Genomic DNA, 19,207 nt, shown 5'->3' with positions numbered 1-19,207 from the left:
GCGTTTCATTGGCTATTTAAATGCGACAATCGAACGTGTAACATGAATCCATCGAAGAAATGTCAAATTTATTAAAATTTTGTGAAATTTAAATAAATAATTTTAAAATAATACCTCCAAGAATTAAAAAATCTTTATTAGGATCTTTTATAATTTTTTTTGTGGTTAACTTGAATGAAATGGATCGTGATTTATTTGTATTGTATAAATTGTACGCCCATCAAAGCTCAAAAAATAACCACAAACGATTCAAATAAAAAAAAAAAAACATTATTACTTTTTATAGAAAATCGAAACTCGTAACTACTACTCGTACGCTATTTTTAAATAACACATACGTTTAGTAAAATACCCTACACTATGTAAACCATGTACGCACACTACAGGTCGTCATTTTTAAGATAAAGTGTATCAATTTCAAAAAAGGATGAAATTGGTACATTATTTTACCTCGCCCCAAACAAGCGTACCTCCCGAATAGGGTTCTTGAGGTCGTAATTATGTTGAATGCTTTAGTAAATGTAGAAAAATCGTCGCAACTTTGTTTTTTGTAAATCTAAATTTGCTGCTAATTTTCATAATGATCGGGACCCAAGTGACCCTAGCCCTCATACTAAGTCCCCTTCAGGAAGGACTTAGAAGTCAATAGATCACTTATAAGCACTAATATCATGGTCAAATTCTTCATAAAAAGAATGTAAGCGTAAATCTCTATTACATCACTTATAAAGATATCCCCATATTTACCCTTGGCCCTGTATAATTCCTCTTTCAGAAAACCACTTTTTATTATCAACAAATTGTTTTAATATTTCGGAATTAAGGCAAAAACAACTTCTTTTATTATAATCTAAATCGTACATTTTAAACCTGTTCCATATGTATATTAAGCCTACAATAGTAATTTTTAATTAGAGGTTTAGCTAGGCCTTACGATAGTATTTTTCAATCACATTTTTATACCCTACACCGCTTCAGTGGGGAGGCGCCCTTCAAAATTTTTCTTAAATGTCCACAGTTTTGTTCAACAATAAATTGCTTAAGTATATCTGAGGTAAGGTATAATTCAATTTAAATGTTCACATTTTATTTTTGTAGCATGTGTAAGTTATTATATGGTCGGCCTCGCCCGACTATAATCTCTTACTTGTTTAAGAATGAAATATAAATTCTAAAAAATTCTACACCAACGAACTGGTTATTTTATCGTTCTCCTACACTCTTGTAATAAATTTTAAAATGTATGCGAACAGAATACAGTATCAATTGTTACAAATTATAGAGTACGCCATATAATGGATATCTGAAGCCTTCCTCTAAAACAAACTTAACCACAAATTCTTATGAAATAGGTACGATTTTTCCCTTCAAATCTTCATCAAAAAGTACCAAATTTGTATTTGAATATGTAACATAAATATTTTTATTAAAAAACTGACTGTTATACTACACATTTCTCAGCAAACTCTCATCTAAGAACGTTTTATTTCATTTATTTCTCAATTTTATTAAAACGATTATTCATGATCTTGATATACCCACTATCACTAATTTCAATTTTATTTCCTAAAATTCAAAATAAACAAATGAGTAACAATGAGTAAATCGTCATTGGCATTGACAATGACGTATTAATTCAATTATAAAGATTAATTTCGAAAATACAGTATTGAAATTATATTTTGTATTTGTATATGTGTTTAAAAAAAAAATATAAGACTATTCCCATGTTTCTAAAAAAACATAGATAACCTTTGACCTGATATTTTGTGAAAAATACTCTTAGAAAGATGAAAACTTTCTTTCTAGTTTAGTTTAGATTTTTATATAGACGGGTTTGGTACACTACAAAGAAGTGATTGTAACATGAAACGATTTTCGAATAAATTTTTAATTTATATTTCTTTACAATTCTTTGTTTTAATTGAAATTAACGCCACGGCAATTAATTATAATGCCACAAAATTTAATACGCCAGCAGGCCGTCAAATAATGCGTTTGTCGAAATCGGCCGAAATGCGAAACTATATGAAACCAGAAGTGGATGCTTGTAAAGATTTTTATCAATATGCCTGTGGTAATTGGGCTAAAATTAATCCCGCCATTAATGAACCCAAAACGGGTATATTCAGTGTTTTGTCCAAAGCATATGATCGTAAATTGTTTTACATTTTGGATGGTGCTAAAACTTCGCATGACATAGAAACTGATATCAAAGTCAAGTATTTTTACGAGTCTTGTTTGCAAAGCGGTCAAAAGCAACATAACTATCGCGAGAATCTCTTGAGCATAATGGAAGAGTTTGGGGGTATGCCGGCTTTGAAGGGTTCCGCTTGGAAGGAGAGTGAATTTGATTGGTTGGAAGCTATAGGCCAGATTTTGCGTAAATATGGACGGAAAATAATATTGGGCGTAGATATTAATGCCGATCTAACTAATAATGAAATAAATCGCTTATATATAGGACAATTAGATGATCTTATAACTGGCAAATCAAAGGAATATTACACTCGTTTATCGCTTATGTGGCAAATGGAAATGCAGTCAGTATTGGGTTTAACACCTACACAAGCATTATTAGTTTCCCAAGAGGTAACTGATTTTGCACATAAATTAGCTTCTGGAATGGTAGATCCGCTAGAGGGTCTTGGTATGGAAGATAAAACCCGCTTAAGATTGCTGGAGGAAATGACAGAGAACTATGGTCCCGCCATTAATTTTACACATTTTGTTAAAACCTGGTTGGGTTACGACTACCGTTTACCGGTCTACGAATATGTGGAAAACTATATACGAAATTTGCGCATTTTGATCTTGGAAACACCGCCTAATGTGGTAGCTAATTATATAATGTGGGAATTAATACAAGATTTTCGTTTAGAGGCACAAAAGAACTTGGAGAAACAAAAAGAAAAATGTGTGGAAATCACCAAGAAACATTTTATTAAGTATTTGGATCATCTCATCTATAAACAGCTTCTTAGCCAACAACCAGAAGTTATTGAAGAGGTAAAATCTATGTGGCAACAATTGAAATTAGCTTTTGAGGATATACTACAGTCTTCCTCCTCCGATTGGATGCTGGAGAAAACTAAAGACAAGGCTTTGGAAAAGTTATCAGCCATGCAATTTGAAATAAATGGTTATGTGGGTGTGGACTTCCAAAAGGAATTCAGTTCTTTGACCATTTCTTCTGGAGACTTTTTTGAGAATTTACAAAATGTTTTACTGCTGAAGGGACAAAATTTCAGAATGAAATTGCAGGAGCCACCCAAGTTGGAAGAACATGAAATGCTTAGTTTCACACCAGCCTATGCGGCGGAATATAATCGTGTTATACTGCCAGTAGCCTTTTTGCAACCACGCTATCTGTGGGATGATGTCTATCCAAAGGCTTTGAAATATGGCACAGTGGGCTACATTATAGCTCATGAAATGGCCCATGGTTTCGATGACACCATACGTAAATACGATGCTAAAGGTAATTTAAACAATTGGTGGGATCGTAATGCCAGTGCGGTCTTTGCCACACGCAAAGAATGTCTACGTCAACAATATGGTCAGCATAAATTTGGTGGCAAACTACTGCCAAAATCCCAGGCTCAGGGAGAAAATATTGCCGATAATGTTGGCATACGTATTGCTTATGCTGCCTACGAGATGTGGTTAAGTAAACATCATCACACACCGGAGCATCTGCCTCACATGGACAAAATAAATGCTCGTCAATTGTTTTTCATTAGTTCGGCTCAAATATGGTGCACAGATATCAATAGAATTTGGCATCATATTGTTGCCACCACCGATGTTCATCCACCCGAAGAAGTTCGTGTACGTGCTATGTTTGCCAATTTCGATGCATTCGCCGAGACATTTGAATGTCAACTAGGCTCACAAATGCATCCACATAGAAAATGTATTATTTATTGATCAAATAATAAAAAAATATACTTTTATATTTGGTTATTGAGGGCAGGAAAGAGGAAGGAAGTCGATTTATTTTAGTTCAACTGGATGAAGTCAAGAATGTGTTGCAATTACAAGGTTAATTGTTTTACTTTGTTATATCGTTGAATAGTTCCTATTGTTGTTATTTAAGTGTAAAATTGTATATATAAAATATACAAAATTATAAAAATATTATACTTATTGTTGGACAAAATTAAGTAAAAAGATAATTTAAAGTATTTTCATTAAATTACATACATAATTGTTTGATTTTCGAATGGGATAAACTTACTTTTTTATATAAAAGTTTTACATAATATTTTGTTAGTGTTGTACATTTTTTGAGATGGTTTTATTTTCTTAAATGTGTGTTTTAAAAAATATCCTTTTAAGTAATTTAAACTTTACCTAAATTTTATGCCTTAAGAACTTTCTTTTTTGTTAACACATTTGTATTTTAATCTCCTAATAATCCTTTAAGAGTATATTTGTGTGAAATGTCTTAAATAAAGTATAAATCGTCTTATGTTTGCTGTATTCTTAGTAATACAAAGGAATAACCTTTATCTTATGACTTCACATGTTATCCAAAATCCTTGAGGATAATAAATTAAGTTTTTAGTTAAGGAGTTCATCAATCTTTAAGCAGTTGGTCAGTTCATAAAGTATTTTCAAAAAAAGAAAGGTAGTAAATTTTTGAATTTTCTTATATTTGTTAGTAGTCGTACTGTTCCAATATAAATCCCTGTAGTTCGTTGTTACTATCAGGTAAATTTCGTAAATTATTAGTGAATTTAGTTTACTACATTTTTTTTCCCAGAAAAGAATGATGGAAAAGTCGATTGTTACTATATTGTTGTCACGTAATCTAGTAAGAACAAATTTAACATTATACTGAGTTCAAATGGTTACTGTATCCAAAGAGTCACTTGTGTTTCTGCCACTATCTAATTCAGTGTCACCCAAAATTGCAGAAAAAAACGAGTACATCGTACTGCATGGGTATTACTGACTCATCTTTACATATAAAATCATAGATATGCTTTATATGATTAATTTACGTCATTTAAAATATTTATTAGCCATTTTATATGCAAGTGAACAAGATAATTTGATATAAAACAACAACGTAAATATTTGACAGTTTTAGATTAACAACATTATAAATAATGTTGTTAATTTTTCTTATTCAAATATTAAGTGAGCCAATAAAAAATGAAAGGAAGTTTTTTTCTATAATCAAATTATTAGCATGTAAGTGTAAATAACACATTATAATCTGACAAGAATATGACAGAAAATGTCAAAAGAAAAAAATAACACTTCAAGAATAATGGATGAAATTTACATAAAAATTTAACTTAAATATTATTTTACGTATGACGTATGTTATTTACATAAAATAATGTAAAAAAATCGTATTCGTACTATGTATATATGATGTAATAAAAATTATGTTATTTCCCTCAAATATGTATAAATTTTTGAGTGAAAACAAAAAAGTCAATTATCTGGCTAATCTAGAGGCCCAGGGCTAAAATAATTAAAATCTGTGTATTTTCTGGCTAAACTAAAGCCAGATTTCTCATCAAACACCTACTTATGAGAGAAAACGTAATAAACTAAAGGTCCTAGGGAAAAATGCTTAAATTCTGTGAATTTCATAAAAGTTTATTTTCTACGTAAACTGGGGCTAAAATAATGAAAATATGTTATCACTTTTATTTCCAATCAAAAATCAATTTTTATGTGAAATCATAAAAATAAATTTTCTGACTAAACTATAGGCCCTAGGAATAAAATAATGAAAATCAGTGATAATTTCTATTTCCCATTAAAAATAAATTTTTGAGTGAAAACATAAACGTCTATTTTCTGACTAAACTACAGGCCCTATCGCTAAAATATTAAAAATCTGTGATCACTTTTATTTCCGATCATAAAACAATTTTTGAGTGAAAACATAAAAGTCCATTTTCTGGCTAAACTAGAGGACCTAGGCAAAAAGGCTTGAATTCTGTGACCACTTCTATTTCCAGTTAAAAATAAATTTTTGAGTAAAAACATAAAAGTCCATTTTCTGGCTAAACTATAGGCCCTAGGGATAAAATAATAAAAATCTGTTATCACTTTTATTTCCCATTAAAAATCAATTTTTTAATTGAAAACATAAAAGTCCATTTTCTGACTAAGCTAAAGGCCCTAAGACAAAACTAATAATCTGTGATCACTTTTATTTCCCATTAAAAATCGATTTTTGAGTGAAAACATAAAAGTCCATTTTCTGGCTAAACTATAGGCCCTAGGGCTTTTTCTGACTAAACTAAAGACCATTGGACAAAAGTAATGAAAATCTGTGATCACTTTTATTTCCATCAAAAATCAATTTTTGAGTAAAAACATAAAAGTCCATTTTCTAACTAAATTACAGGCCCTAGGGCTAAAATAATGAAAATCTGTGATCACTTTTATTTCCCATTAAAAATCGATTTTGAGTGAAAACATAAAATTCCATTTTCTGGCGAAACTATAGATCCTAGGGCTAAAATAGTGAAAATCTGTGATCACTTTTATTTCCCATTAAAATCAATTTTTAAGTGAAAACATAAAAGTCCATTTTCTGGCTAAACTATAGGCCCTAGGGCTAAAATAATGAAAATCTGTGATCACTTTTATTTCCCATTAAAAATCGATTTTTGAGTGAAAACATAAAAGTCCATTTTCTGGCTAAACTATAGGCCCTATGGCTAAAATAATGAAAATCTGTGATCACTATTATTTCCCATTAAAAATCGATTTTTGAGTGAATACATAAAAGTCCATTTTCTGGCTAAACTATAGGCCATAGGGCTAAAATAATGAAAATCTGTGATCATTTTTATTTCCCATTTAAAATCGATTTTTGAGTGAAAACATAAAAGTCCATTTTCTGGCTAAACTATAGGCCCTAGGGCTAAAATAGTGAAAATCTCTGATCATCAAAAATCAATTTTTGAGTGAAAACACAAAAGTCCATTTTCTGGCTAGACTATAGGCCCTAGGGCTAAAATAATGAAAATCTGTGATCACTTTAATTTCCCATTAAAAATTGATTTTTGAGTGAAAACATAAAAGTCCATTTTCTGGCTAAACTATAGGCCCTAGGGCTAAAATAATGAAAATTTGTGATCATTTTTATTTCCCATTAAAAATCGATTTTTGAGTGAAAACATAAAAGTCCATTTTCTGGCTAAACTATAGGCCCTAGGGCTAAAATAATGAAAATCTGTGATCACTTTTATTTAAGTCCATTTTCTGGCTAAACTATAGGCGCCAGGGCTAAAATAATAAAAATCTGTGATTACTTTTATTTCCCATTAAAAATCAATTTTTGAGTGAAAACATAAAAGTCCATTTTCTGGCTAAACTATAGGCGCTAGGGCTAAAATAATGAAAATCTGTGATCACTTTTATTTCCCATCAAAAATCAATTTTTGAGTGAAAACATAAAAGTCCATTTTCTGGCTAAACTATAGGCCCTAGGGCTAAAATAATGAAAATCTGTGATCACTTTTATTTCCCATTAAAAATAAATTTTTGAGTAAAAACATAAAAGTCCATTTTCTGGCTAAACTATAGGCGCTAGGGCTAAAATAATGACAATCTGTAATCACTTTTATTTCCCATCAAAAATCGATTTTTGAGTGAAAACATAAAAGTCAATTTTCTGGCTAAACTATAAGCCCTAGGGCTAAAATAGTGAAAATCTGTGATCACTTTTATATCCCAGTAAAAATCGATTTTTGAGTGAAAACATAAAAGTCCATTTTCTGGCTAAACTATAGATCCTAGGGCTAAAATAGTGAAAATCTGTGATGACTTTTATTTCCCATTAAAAATAAATTTTTGAGTGAAAACATAAAAGTCCATTTACTGACTAAACTATAGGCTCTAGGGCTAAAATAATGAAAATCTGAAAATCTATTTCCCATTAAAAATCGAATTTTGAGGGAAAACATAAAAGTCCATTTTCTGGCTAAACCATTTTCTGGCTAAACTACAGGCCCTAGGGCTAAAATAATGAAAATCTGTGATCACGTTTATTTAAGTCCATTTTGTGGCTAAACTATAGGCGCTAGGGCTAAAATAATAAAAATCTGTGATAACTTTTATTTCCATTAAAAATCGATTTTTGACTGAAAACATAAAAGTCCATTATCTGGCTAAACTATAGGCCCTAGGGCTAAAATAATGAAAATCTGTGATCACTTTTATTTCAGATTAAAAATCAATTTTGAGTGAAAAAATAAATGGCCATTTTCTGGCTAAACTATAGGCTGTAGGGCTAAAATAATGAAAATCTGAAAATCTATTTCCCATTAAAAATCGATTTTTAAGTGAAAACATAAAAGTCCATTTTCTGGCTAAACTATAGACCCTAGGGCTAAAATAATGAAAATCTCTGATCACCAAAATCAATTTTTGAGTAAAACCATAAAAGTCCATTTTCTGGCTAAACTATAGGCCCTAGGGCTAAAATAATGAAAATCTGTGATCACTTTTATTTCCCATTAAAAATCGATTTTTGAGTGAAAACATAAAAGTCCATTTTCTGGCCCTAGGGCTACAATAATGAAAATCTGTGATCACTTTTATTTCCCATTAAAAATCAATTTTTGAGTGAAAACATAAAAGTCCATTTTCTTTCTAAACTATAGACCATAGGGCTAAAATAGTGAAAATCTGTGATCACTTTTATTTCCCATTAAAAATCTATTTTTGAGTGAAAAAAATAAAAGTCCATTTTCTGGCTAAACTATAGGCCCTAGGGCTAAAATAATGAAAATCTGTGATCACTTTTGTTTAAGTCCATTTTCTGGCTAAACTATAGGCGCTAGGGCTAAAATAATAAAAATCTGTGATCACTTTTATTTCCCATTAAAAATCAATTTTTGAGTGAAAATATAAAAGTAGTAAAAACATAAAATTCCATTTTCTGGCTAAACTATAGGCCCTAGGGCTAAAATAATGAAAATCTGTGATCACTTTTATTTCCCATAAAAAATCAATTTTTGAGTGAAAACATAAAAGTCCATTTTCTGGCTAAACTATAGGCCGTAGGTATAAAATAATGAAAATCTGTGATCACTTTTATTTCCCATTAAAAATCGATTTTTGAGTGAAAACATAAAAGTCCATTTTCTGGCTAAACTATAGGCCCTAGGGCTAAAATAATGAAAATCTGTGATCACTTTTATTTCCCATTAAAAATCGATTTTTGAGTGAAAACATAAAAGTCCATTTTATGGCTAAACTATAGGCCCTAGGGCTAAAATAGTGAAAATCTCTGATCATCAAAAATCAATTTTTGAGTGAAAACATAAAAGTCCATTTTCTGACTAAACTATCATTTTTATTTTCCATTAAAAATCGATTTTTGAGTGAAATTATAAAAGTCCATTTTCTGGCTAAACTATAGGCCCTAGGGCTAAAATAATGAAAATCCGTATTCACTTTTATTTCCCATTAAAAATCGATTTTTGACTGAAAACATAATAGTCCATTTTCTGGCTAAACTATAGGCGCTAGGGCTAAAATAATGAAAATCTGTGATCATTTTTATTTCCCATCAAAAATCAATTTTTGAGTGAAAACATAAAAGTCTATTTTCTGGCTAAACTATAGGCCCTAGGGATAAAATGATGAAAATCTGTGATCACTTTTATTTAAGTCCATTTTCTGGCTAAACTATAGGCGCTAGGGCTAAAATAATGAAAATCTGTGATCACTTTTATTTCCCATCAAAAATCAATTTTTGAGTGAAACCATAAAAGTCCATTTTCTGGCTAAACTATACGCCGTAGGTATAAAATAATGAAAATCTGTGATCACTTTTATTTCCCATTAAAAATCGATTTTTGAGTGAAAACGTAAAAGTCCATTTTCTGGCTAAACTATAGGCACTAGGGCTAAAATAATGAAAATCTGTGATCACTTTTATTTCCCATTAAAAATCGATTTTTGAGTGAAAACATAAAAGTCCTTTTTCTGGCTAAACTATAGGCCCTAGGGCTAAAATAATGAAAATCTGTGATCACTTTTATTTAAGTCCATTTTGTGGCTTAACTATAGGCCCTAGGGCTAAAATAATGAAAATCTGTGATCACTTTTATTTCCCATTAAAAATCGATTTTTGAGTGAAAACATAAAAGTCCTTTTTCTGGCTAAACTATAGGCCCTAGAGCTAAAATAATGAAAATCTGTGATCACTTTTAATTCCCATTAAAAATCGATTTTTGAGTGAAAACATAAAAGTCCTTTTTCTGGCTAAACTATAGGCCCTAGGGCTAAAATAATGAAAATCTGTGATCATTTTATTTCCCATTAGAAATCAATTTTTGAGTGAAAACATAAAAGTCCATTTTCTGGCTAAACTGTAGGCCCTAGGTCTAAAATAATGAAAATCTGTGATCACTTTTATTCCCCATTAAAAATCAATTTTTGAGTGAAAACAAAAGTCCATTTTCTGGCTAAACTATAGATCCTAGGGCTAAAATAGTGAAAATCTGTGATCACTTTTATTTCCCATTAAAAATCAATTTTTGAGTGAAAATATAAAAGTTCATTTTCTGGCTAAACTATAGGCCCTAGGGCTAAAATAATGAAAATCTGTGATCACTTTAATTTCCCATTAAAAATTGATTTTTGAGTGAAAACATAAAAGTCCATTTTCTGGCTAAACTATAGGCCCTATGGCTAAAATAATGAAAATCTGTGATCACTTTTATTTCCCATTAAAAATCAATTTTTGAGTAAAAACATAAAAGTCCATTTTCTGGCTAAACTATAGGCCCTAGGGCTAAAATAATGAAAATCTGTGATCACTTTTATTTCCCATTCAAAAATCATTTTTGAGTGAAAACATAAAAGTCCATTTTATGGCTAAACTATAGGCCCTAGGGCTAAAATAATGAAAATCTGTGATCACTTTTATTTCCCATTAAAAATCGAATTTTGAGTGAAAACATAAAAGTCCATTTTCTGGCTAAACTATAGGCCCTAGGTGTAAAATAATGAAAATCTGTGATCACTTTTATTCCCCATTAAAAATCAATTTTTGAGTGAAAAAAATAAAAGTCCATTTTCTGGCTAAACTATAGACCCTAGGGCTAAAATAGTGAAAATCTGTGATCACTTTTATTTCCCATTAAAAATCAATTTTTGAGTGAAAATATAAAAGTTCATTTTCTGGCTAAACTATAGGCCCTAGGGCTAAAATAATGAAAACCTGTGATCACTTTAATTTCCCATTAAAAATCAATTTTTGAGTGAAAACATAAAAGTCCATTTTCTGGCTAAACTATAGGCCCTAGGGCTAAAATAATGAAAATCTGTTATCACTTTTATTTCCCATTAAAAATCGATTTTTGAGTGAAAATATAAAAGTCCATTTTCTGGCTAAACTATAGGCCCTAGGGCTAAAATAGTGAAAATCTCTGATCATCAAAAATCAATTTTTGAGTAAAAACATAAAAGTCCATTTTCTGGCTAAACTATAGGCCCTAGGGCTAAAATAATGAAAGTCTGTGATCACTTTTATTTCCCATTCAAAATCAATTTTTGAGTGAAAACATAAAAGTCCATTTTATGGCTAAACTATAGGCCCTAGGGCTAAAATAATGAAAATCTGTGATCACTTTTATTTCCCATTAAAAATCGATTTTTGAGTGAAAACATAAAAGTCCATTTTATGGCTAAACTATAGGCCCTAGGGCTAAAATAATGAAAGTCTGTGATAACTTTTATTTCCCATTAAAAATCAATTTTTGAGTGAAAAAAATAAAAGTCCATTTTCTGGCTAAACTATAGGCCCTAGGGCTAAAATAATGAAAATCTGTGATCACTTTTATTTAAGTCCATTTTCTGGCTAAACTATAGGCGCTAGAGCTAAAATAATAAAAATCTGTGATCACTTTTATTTCCCATTAAAAATCAATTTTTGAGTGAAAATATAAAACTATAGGCCCTAGGGCTAAAATAATGAAAATCTGTGATCACTTTAATTTCCCATTAAAAATTGATTTTTGAGTGAAAACATAAAAGTCCATTTTCTGGCTAAACTATAGACCCTAGGGCTAAAATAATGAAAATCTGTAATCACTTTTATTTCCCAGTAAAAATCGATTTTTGAGTGAAAACATAAAAGTCAGAAAATGGACTAAACTATAGACCCTAGGGCTAAAATAATGAAAATCTCTGATCACCAAAATCAATTTTTGAGTAAAAACTTAAAAGTTCATTTTCTGGCTAAACTATAGGCCCTAGGGCTAAAATAATGAAAATCTGTGATCACTTTTATTTCCCATTAAAAATAGATTTTTGAGTGAAAACGTAAAAGTCCATTTTCTGACTAAACTATAGGCCCTAGGGCTAAAATAATGAAAATCTGTGATCACTTTTATTTCCAATTAAAAATCAATTTTTGAGTGAAAACATAAAAGTCAATTTTCTTTCTAAACTATAGACCCAGGGCTAAAATAGTGAAAATCTGTGATCACTTTTATTTCCCATTAAAAATCGATTTTTGAGTGAACACATAAAAGTTCATTTTCTGGCTAAACTATAGGCCCTAGGAAAATCTGTGATCACTTTTATTTCCCATTAAAAATCGATTTTTGAGTGAAAACATAAAAGTCCATTTTATGGCTAAACTATAGGCCCTAGGGCTAAAAAAGTGAAAATCTCTGATCATCAAAAATCAATTTTTGAGTAAAAACATTAAAGTCCATTTTCTGGCTAAACTATAGGCGCTAGGGCTAAAATAATGAAAATCTGTGATCACTTTTATTTCCCATCAAAAATCAATTTTTGAGTGAAAACATAAAAGTCCATTTTCTGGCTAAACTATAGGCCCTAGGGCTAAAATAATGAAAATCTGTTATCACTTTTATTTCCCATTAAAAATCGATTTTTGAGTGAAAACATAAAAGTCCATTTTATGGCTAAACTATAGGCCCTAGGGCTAAAATACTAAAAATCTGTGATCACTTTTATTTCCCATTAAAAATCGATTTTTGAGTGAAAATATAAAAGTCCATTTTCTGGCTAAACTATAGGCGCTAGGGCTAAAATAATGAAAATCTGTGATCACTTTTATTTCCCATCAAAAATCAATTTTTGAGTAAAAACATAAAAGTCCATTTTCTGGCTAAACTATAGGCCCTAGGGCTAAAATAATGAAAATCTGTGATCACTTTTATTTCCCATTAAAAATCGATTTTGAGTGAAAACATAAAAGTCCATTTTCTGGCCCTAGGGCTAATATAATGAAAATCTGTGATCACTTTTATTTCCCATTAAAAATCGATTTTTGAGTGAAAACATAAAAGTCCATTTTATGGCTAAACTATAGGCCCTAGGGCTAAAATAATGAAAATCTGTGATAACTTTTATTTCCCATTAAAAATCAATTTTTGAGTGAAAAAAATAAAAGTCCATTTTCTGGCTAAACTATAGGCACTAGGGCTAAAATAATGAAAATCTGTGATCACTTTTATTTAAGTCCATTTTCTGGCTAAACTATAGGCGCTAGGGCTAAAATAATAAAAATCTGTGATCACTTTTATTTCCCATTAAAAATCAATTTTTGAGTGAAAATATAAGAGTAGTAAAAACATAAAAGTCCATTTTCTGGCTAAACTATAGGCGCTAGGGCTAAAATAATGAAAATCTGTGATCACTTTTATTTCCCATCAAAAATCAATTTTTGAGTGAAAACATAAAAGTCCATTTTCTGGCTAAACTATAGGCCCTAGGGCTAAAATAATGAAAATCTGTGATCACTTTTATTTCCCATTAAAAATCAATTTTTGAGTGAAAACATAAAAGTCCATTTTCTGGCTAAACTATACCCCCTAGGGCTAAAATAATGAAAATCTGTGACCACTTTTATTTCCCATTAAAAATCAATTTTTGAGTGAAAATATAAAAGTCCATTTTCTGGCTAAACTATAGGCCCTAGGGCTAAAATAATGAAAATCTGTGATCACTTTTATTTCCCATTAAAAATCAATTTTTGAGTGAAAACATAAAAGTCCATTTTCTGACTAAACTATAGGCTCTAGGGCTAAAATAGTGAAAATCTGTGACCACTCTGTGATCACTTTTATTTCCCATTAAAAATCGATTTTTGAGTGAAAACATAAAAGTCCATTTTCTGGCCCTAGGGCTAATATAATGAAAATCTGTGATCACTTTTATTTCCTATTAAAAATCGATTTTTGAGTGAAAACATAAAAGCCCATTTTCTGGCTAAACTGTAGGCCCTAGGGCTAAAATAATCTGTAATCACTTTTATTTCCCATTAAAAATCGATTTTTGAGTGAAAACATTAAAGTCCATTTTCTGACTAAACTGCAGGCCCTAGGCCTAAAATAATGAAAATCTGTGATCACTTCTATTTGCCTTCAAAAATCAATTTTTGAGTGAAAACATAAAAGTCCATTTTCTGGATAAACTAAAGGCCCTAGGACAAAAGTAATGAAAATCTGCGATCACTTTTATTTGCCATCAAAAATCGATTTTTGAGTGAAAACATAAAAGTCCTTTTTCTGACTAAACTATAGGCTTTAGGGCTAAAATAATGAAAATGTGTGATCACTTTTGTTTCTCATTAATATCATTTTTGGAGTGAAAATATAATAGTCCATTTTCTGGCTAAACTATTGGCCCCAGTGCAAAAGGGCTTGAATTCTGTGATAACTTCACAAAAAAGTGCTAAAATAAATCAATTTTTGAGTCTGGATTTTTCTGGTTTTACTTTCTTTCTATAAATAATAAATATCGACATTATTTACATGTAGTAAATATATGCTTATGTACATAAAAAATGTGAGAGCGAATTTAATTTTTGGAGACAAATTTATTAGCTTAGAAATTTATAAATCAAAAAGTTTCATTAAATTACTCAAAAAATTCCGTCTAATTACTAAAAAGTAAAATTAAGTAGCAAAAAATAATTAACATTTTTAATATTTGTTGTGTTTTACATTATTAAAATGCTACATTTCTACCTTTACATTTACTGTAATAAAAATTTCTTCCTTTTTTACAGTTGCTTTCATTACATTTTGTTGTATATATGTATGTAAATAAAATTGTATCTAATTAATTTTTAATTTCTTTTTTTCACAAAACTGCACGTTTATGTCAAACATCATCATCATCATCGTCATCGAAATAACAAATTATACCAGAGATTAAACATTGAAACGTTAAAGCAACAAGAGAGTGAAATAAATGTATATTAACAACTAGAGGCCACTAAAATACTACTTAGTGCTGCTATTTTGTATTACAATTCGTTTTTTTTTTTTTGTTATTCGAATATTAAAAAATGTATTTAAGGTATTCATTAATTTATATAATCCTGGCATTTATCGATTTATGTCTGCCATTTTAATAAAATGTCATCCATCCATCTAAAGTGTTGTTGTTTTGTATACAAGGTATGTTATGATACTTTTGTAGTCGGGTGTATCTACTGCACTAAGGTTATAATGATTACAAGTTACGTAGGTTGCGGGAGAGTTTAAAGACCTTTTATATCCTATTACATCAAGTAACTTATACTGAAAATAATTCATGCTTATAGAATAGCCAAAAGGTAAGACAACATAACAGTCTACAGTCTTATTCGTAGATTAGTATAAAGTTCTGACAATGAGATGGTACATAAAGAGGTCAATAGACATAGGCCGATCAATGGAGCTGTCTACAGACGAATCAATAGACCTGTTTGTAGAAGAGTCCATTAACCAATCAGAAGACAATATACTAACACATGCGCTTGTCTGATCAAAAGAACGCTAGTCCATTTTCCGGTTACATAGAGTGGTCAATAGACTAGGCAATGGACTAGTGTATTAACTAATTAATAGTCTATTGACTTAATGTCTAACCCACAAACTAGTCAATACAAAGGGCCATAGCCTAGTTAAATAGGCAATCGACCAATTGATCTAAACTAATAGTTAATAATCTGTTCCTCAGACTAGTCCTTTAATTTTGACGCAACCTGTGTCATCCTCATTACACAATACATACTTATATTGTCTACCAATGGGTGGCAAATAAATAAGTTTGCTTAATATAAGTGTTGCCCTGTCACTTGCTTAGCATGAAAATGTCTCTTTACTGATGACAATATTCATCTTATTTTTACAAGTATCACAAATAGTGACCCGCTGATTCTTCTAAATGAAATGTTGTTAACAATCCATAAAATATTCAAATAACTGTTATAGAGGTTTAAATACAAGAATATACTTTGATTAAGCTCACTCAAACACAAATTGTAAGAAAAAACATTTTCGTAGTATTTATCATCCTATTTAAATGACATTGAAATACTTAGTGGTTTATAAAACAAAATACTGGTCATTTGATGAATATTTAAAGAGACCCCCAACCTAGTTGGTTTTCTATTTTACTTTGAAGTTTTCTGTTTATTTTTCTCAGTTTTATTTAAAATTGCTTTTTATTGAATTATTTTCTATTTAATATTTATAGAAAAATAAAACCAAGAAGAGCATCAATTGACCATAATCGATTTAAATGACAGCAGTAAATTGTGTGGACACATGTGTTTGATGTTGCAGTATTTCAAGTTAAAAGGATAAATTTGGCTAGAGGATTAAAGTTAAACAACAAGTATAGCAAAAACAAAAATCTAAAGAAGATTGATTTATTTAGTATTTTGTTCTTCTGAAAACTCTCACTTATAAATTATTAAATTTATTTTAATGTTGCAAAAAAAGTTTTTGATGCATAAAATAAAATATGATGAGAACTTTTTTTATAATAGAATTTTCTTTTATAAGTTACGTCATTAAAAGTCTAAAGAAATTTAAAAACTTAAATATTTTAAATATAATATTATTGAGTAGCTGTTAATAAGGTCACAAATATGAGTTGTCTGCTACATATTTTAGATATTGAAGGTCAAAGGTTATACATTTTGTTAAAATTGAAGTGATGAAGGTTTTATTGCGACTATAGTCGTAATTCTTAATATAGTAAAAAAAATTCCCGGAGAGGAGGTTTTCTACCAGGCTATAGGCTAGTCTATAGTCTAGTCTATAGTATAGTCTATAGTCTAGTCCATAGTATAGTATATAGTAGAGTCTATTCTATAGTATAGTCTCTTGTCTACTCTATAGTATAGTATATTGTCTAGTCTATAGTCTAGTCTATAGTCTAGTGTATAGTATAGTCTATAGTATAGTCTATAGTCTAGTCTATAGTATAGTCTATAGTATAGTCTATAGTCTAGTCTATAGTATAGTCTATAGTATAGTCTATAGTCTAGTCTATAGTCTAGTCTATAATATAGTCTATAGTATAGTCTATAGTCTAGTCTATAGTCTAGTCTATAGTATAGTCTATAGTCTAGTCTATAGTATAGTCTATAGTCTAGTCTATAGTATAATCTATAGTCTAGTCTATAGTATAATCTATAGTCTAGTCAATAGTATAGTCTATAGTCTAGTCTATAGTATAGTCTATAGTCTAGTCTATAGTCTAGTCTATTCTATAGTTTACTCCATATAGTTTACACTGGAATGTATAGTCAATTCTAGTGAAAAATTAGTTCTGTTTTAAGTTAGTACTATATTAATTTTCATTTAAACTTACCAAAACTCTGACTAACCCATATTCCCACCATGTCCAATTTCAACAATCTATAGTAGACATTTTCGCCACGTTCAATATTCATAAAAAGATGATAAACAAAGCTGCCACACCAGGGTGCTACCGAACCAAAAACGTGGCAAAATGAAAGAAAACGGTAACCACTATCCCAGGGCATAAGACCAGGTACAATGGCCAATATATATACTATAGGTATAGCTGCAAAGAGAAATAAAGAGAATGAATCATAATAACAATCATACACCAAAAATCTTATGCTTATGATTATTAACTGAAAAAACATAAAAAGTTGTGTTAACAAGTCAAATATACCTTGAGTCACCAAAAGAAATAATTATTAATATTTAATATTTTAATATTCAACATACGCACTGGCAGTCACATCGTCAAGCTCGTAAAACAAAAAAAAAAATAAATTCATGAATTTCATTTTCTACTTTTATTTTTTTTATGTTGTTCATAGTTTTGTTTAAACAAATATATTCTAAGTAGACCTTTATAAATATTTATCTAAAGGTTAAGGTTATTTTCATATTTTGTTTACTGAGTCTTTAAATCATTCCCTTTCTATTTGCATTGTTCAATCCCCTTCAGTGTTTTTTTTTTTAGTTAGTCAGTTTTTTATTCATTTTTTATTTTCTTTTTTCTGCAACATAAAGGAAGTGTAAATTACCTAAATTTTCCATTTAAATACTTTTTTTTACTATTGGCATTGTAAATATCTTATAAAATGACAGTGAGTGTTGTTTCAATTTTACTTTATATGTATGAGGGGGTCATATAAAAAAATGCCAAAAGCTAAATAATTGTTTGCATAATATTGGTAACAAAAATTTTGTAAATGCTTTAAAAATAAATAAAGTAGAGTTTAATATTTAATCTTGTAATATATTATAGTTAAAACAAGAAAACTTAAATTTTTAGTTAATATAATTTATTTAATTTTAGTTACATTTTAGGTCAAAGGTAAAACATTTTTTTTACTTTTTCTCTTATTTTTCGTTTGCCTTCTTAAGGCTTCAATAAAAGTTTAGAATGTGACCTGCTTTTTCATATTTAAATGCAAAATTTTATTTTCTTATCAATTTCCTTAAGTTACTTCCCTTTTTATTAGATTTATTAAAAACGCTATAAACGGAAGCTTTATAGTTTTGAGTTCCGATTTTTATTTGTATCCTTATGTTAAGTCTTAATAAAAAGGTGAACTACTTTTTTTTTTCTTGTATAAAATGTAAACAATAAATAATGTTATTACAATGGTGAGGATAAAACAGGGAAATAAATTTATTATTGCTAAACGGATGATTCGAAGGAAGGACCAAGTGAAAAAAGGTGTACAACCTTTTTGTACTTTTGTTTCTTAATATTTTACGGAAACGTAACAATTATGGCACATTAACGAATAAGAACTGGACTAGAACTGAAATAGAACTGAACTAGAACGGAACTAGAACTGAACAAGAACGAAACTAGAACTGAACTAGAACTGAACTAGAACTGAACTAGAACTGAACTAGAACTGAACTAGAACTGAACTAGAACTGAACTAGAACTGAACTAGAACTGA

At 29.6% G+C, this 19,207-nt stretch overlaps 2 protein-coding genes across 3 annotated transcripts in view; one reads left to right on the top strand and one right to left on the bottom strand.

Moving 5' to 3' along the window:
- LOC111676115 (flocculation protein FLO11) overlaps window positions 1-19,207 on the bottom strand; it is a 78,004-nt gene that overhangs the window by 16,132 nt on the left and 42,665 nt on the right. For both annotated transcript variants that reach the window (XM_046950186.1, XM_023437009.2), the window contains exon 3: window positions 17,623-17,838. In XM_046950186.1, coding sequence (XP_046806142.1) covers window positions 17,623-17,838 — 216 coding nt within the window. The remainder of the gene's footprint in view (window positions 1-17,622; window positions 17,839-19,207) is intronic.
- On the top strand, window positions 1,839-4,203 carry LOC111676114 (neprilysin-4). Its single transcript, XM_023437008.2, has one exon. The coding sequence runs from the start codon at window positions 1,867-1,869 to the stop codon at window positions 3,928-3,930; it is 2,064 nt and encodes a 687-aa protein (XP_023292776.2). The 5' UTR covers window positions 1,839-1,866; the 3' UTR covers window positions 3,931-4,203.

The sequence above is a fragment of the Lucilia cuprina genome, chromosome 4 (assembly GCF_022045245.1).
Source record: "Lucilia cuprina isolate Lc7/37 chromosome 4, ASM2204524v1, whole genome shotgun sequence".
Classification (NCBI taxonomy): Eukaryota; Metazoa; Arthropoda; class Insecta; order Diptera; family Calliphoridae; genus Lucilia; species Lucilia cuprina.
This window is presented reverse-complemented; position numbering and strand designations above follow the sequence as displayed.

Excerpts from the sequence above, each read along its gene's own strand:
- LOC111676114 (XM_023437008.2), top strand. The coding sequence starts at position 1,867 with ATGAAACGATTTTCGAATAAATTTTTAATTTATATTTCTTTACAATTC.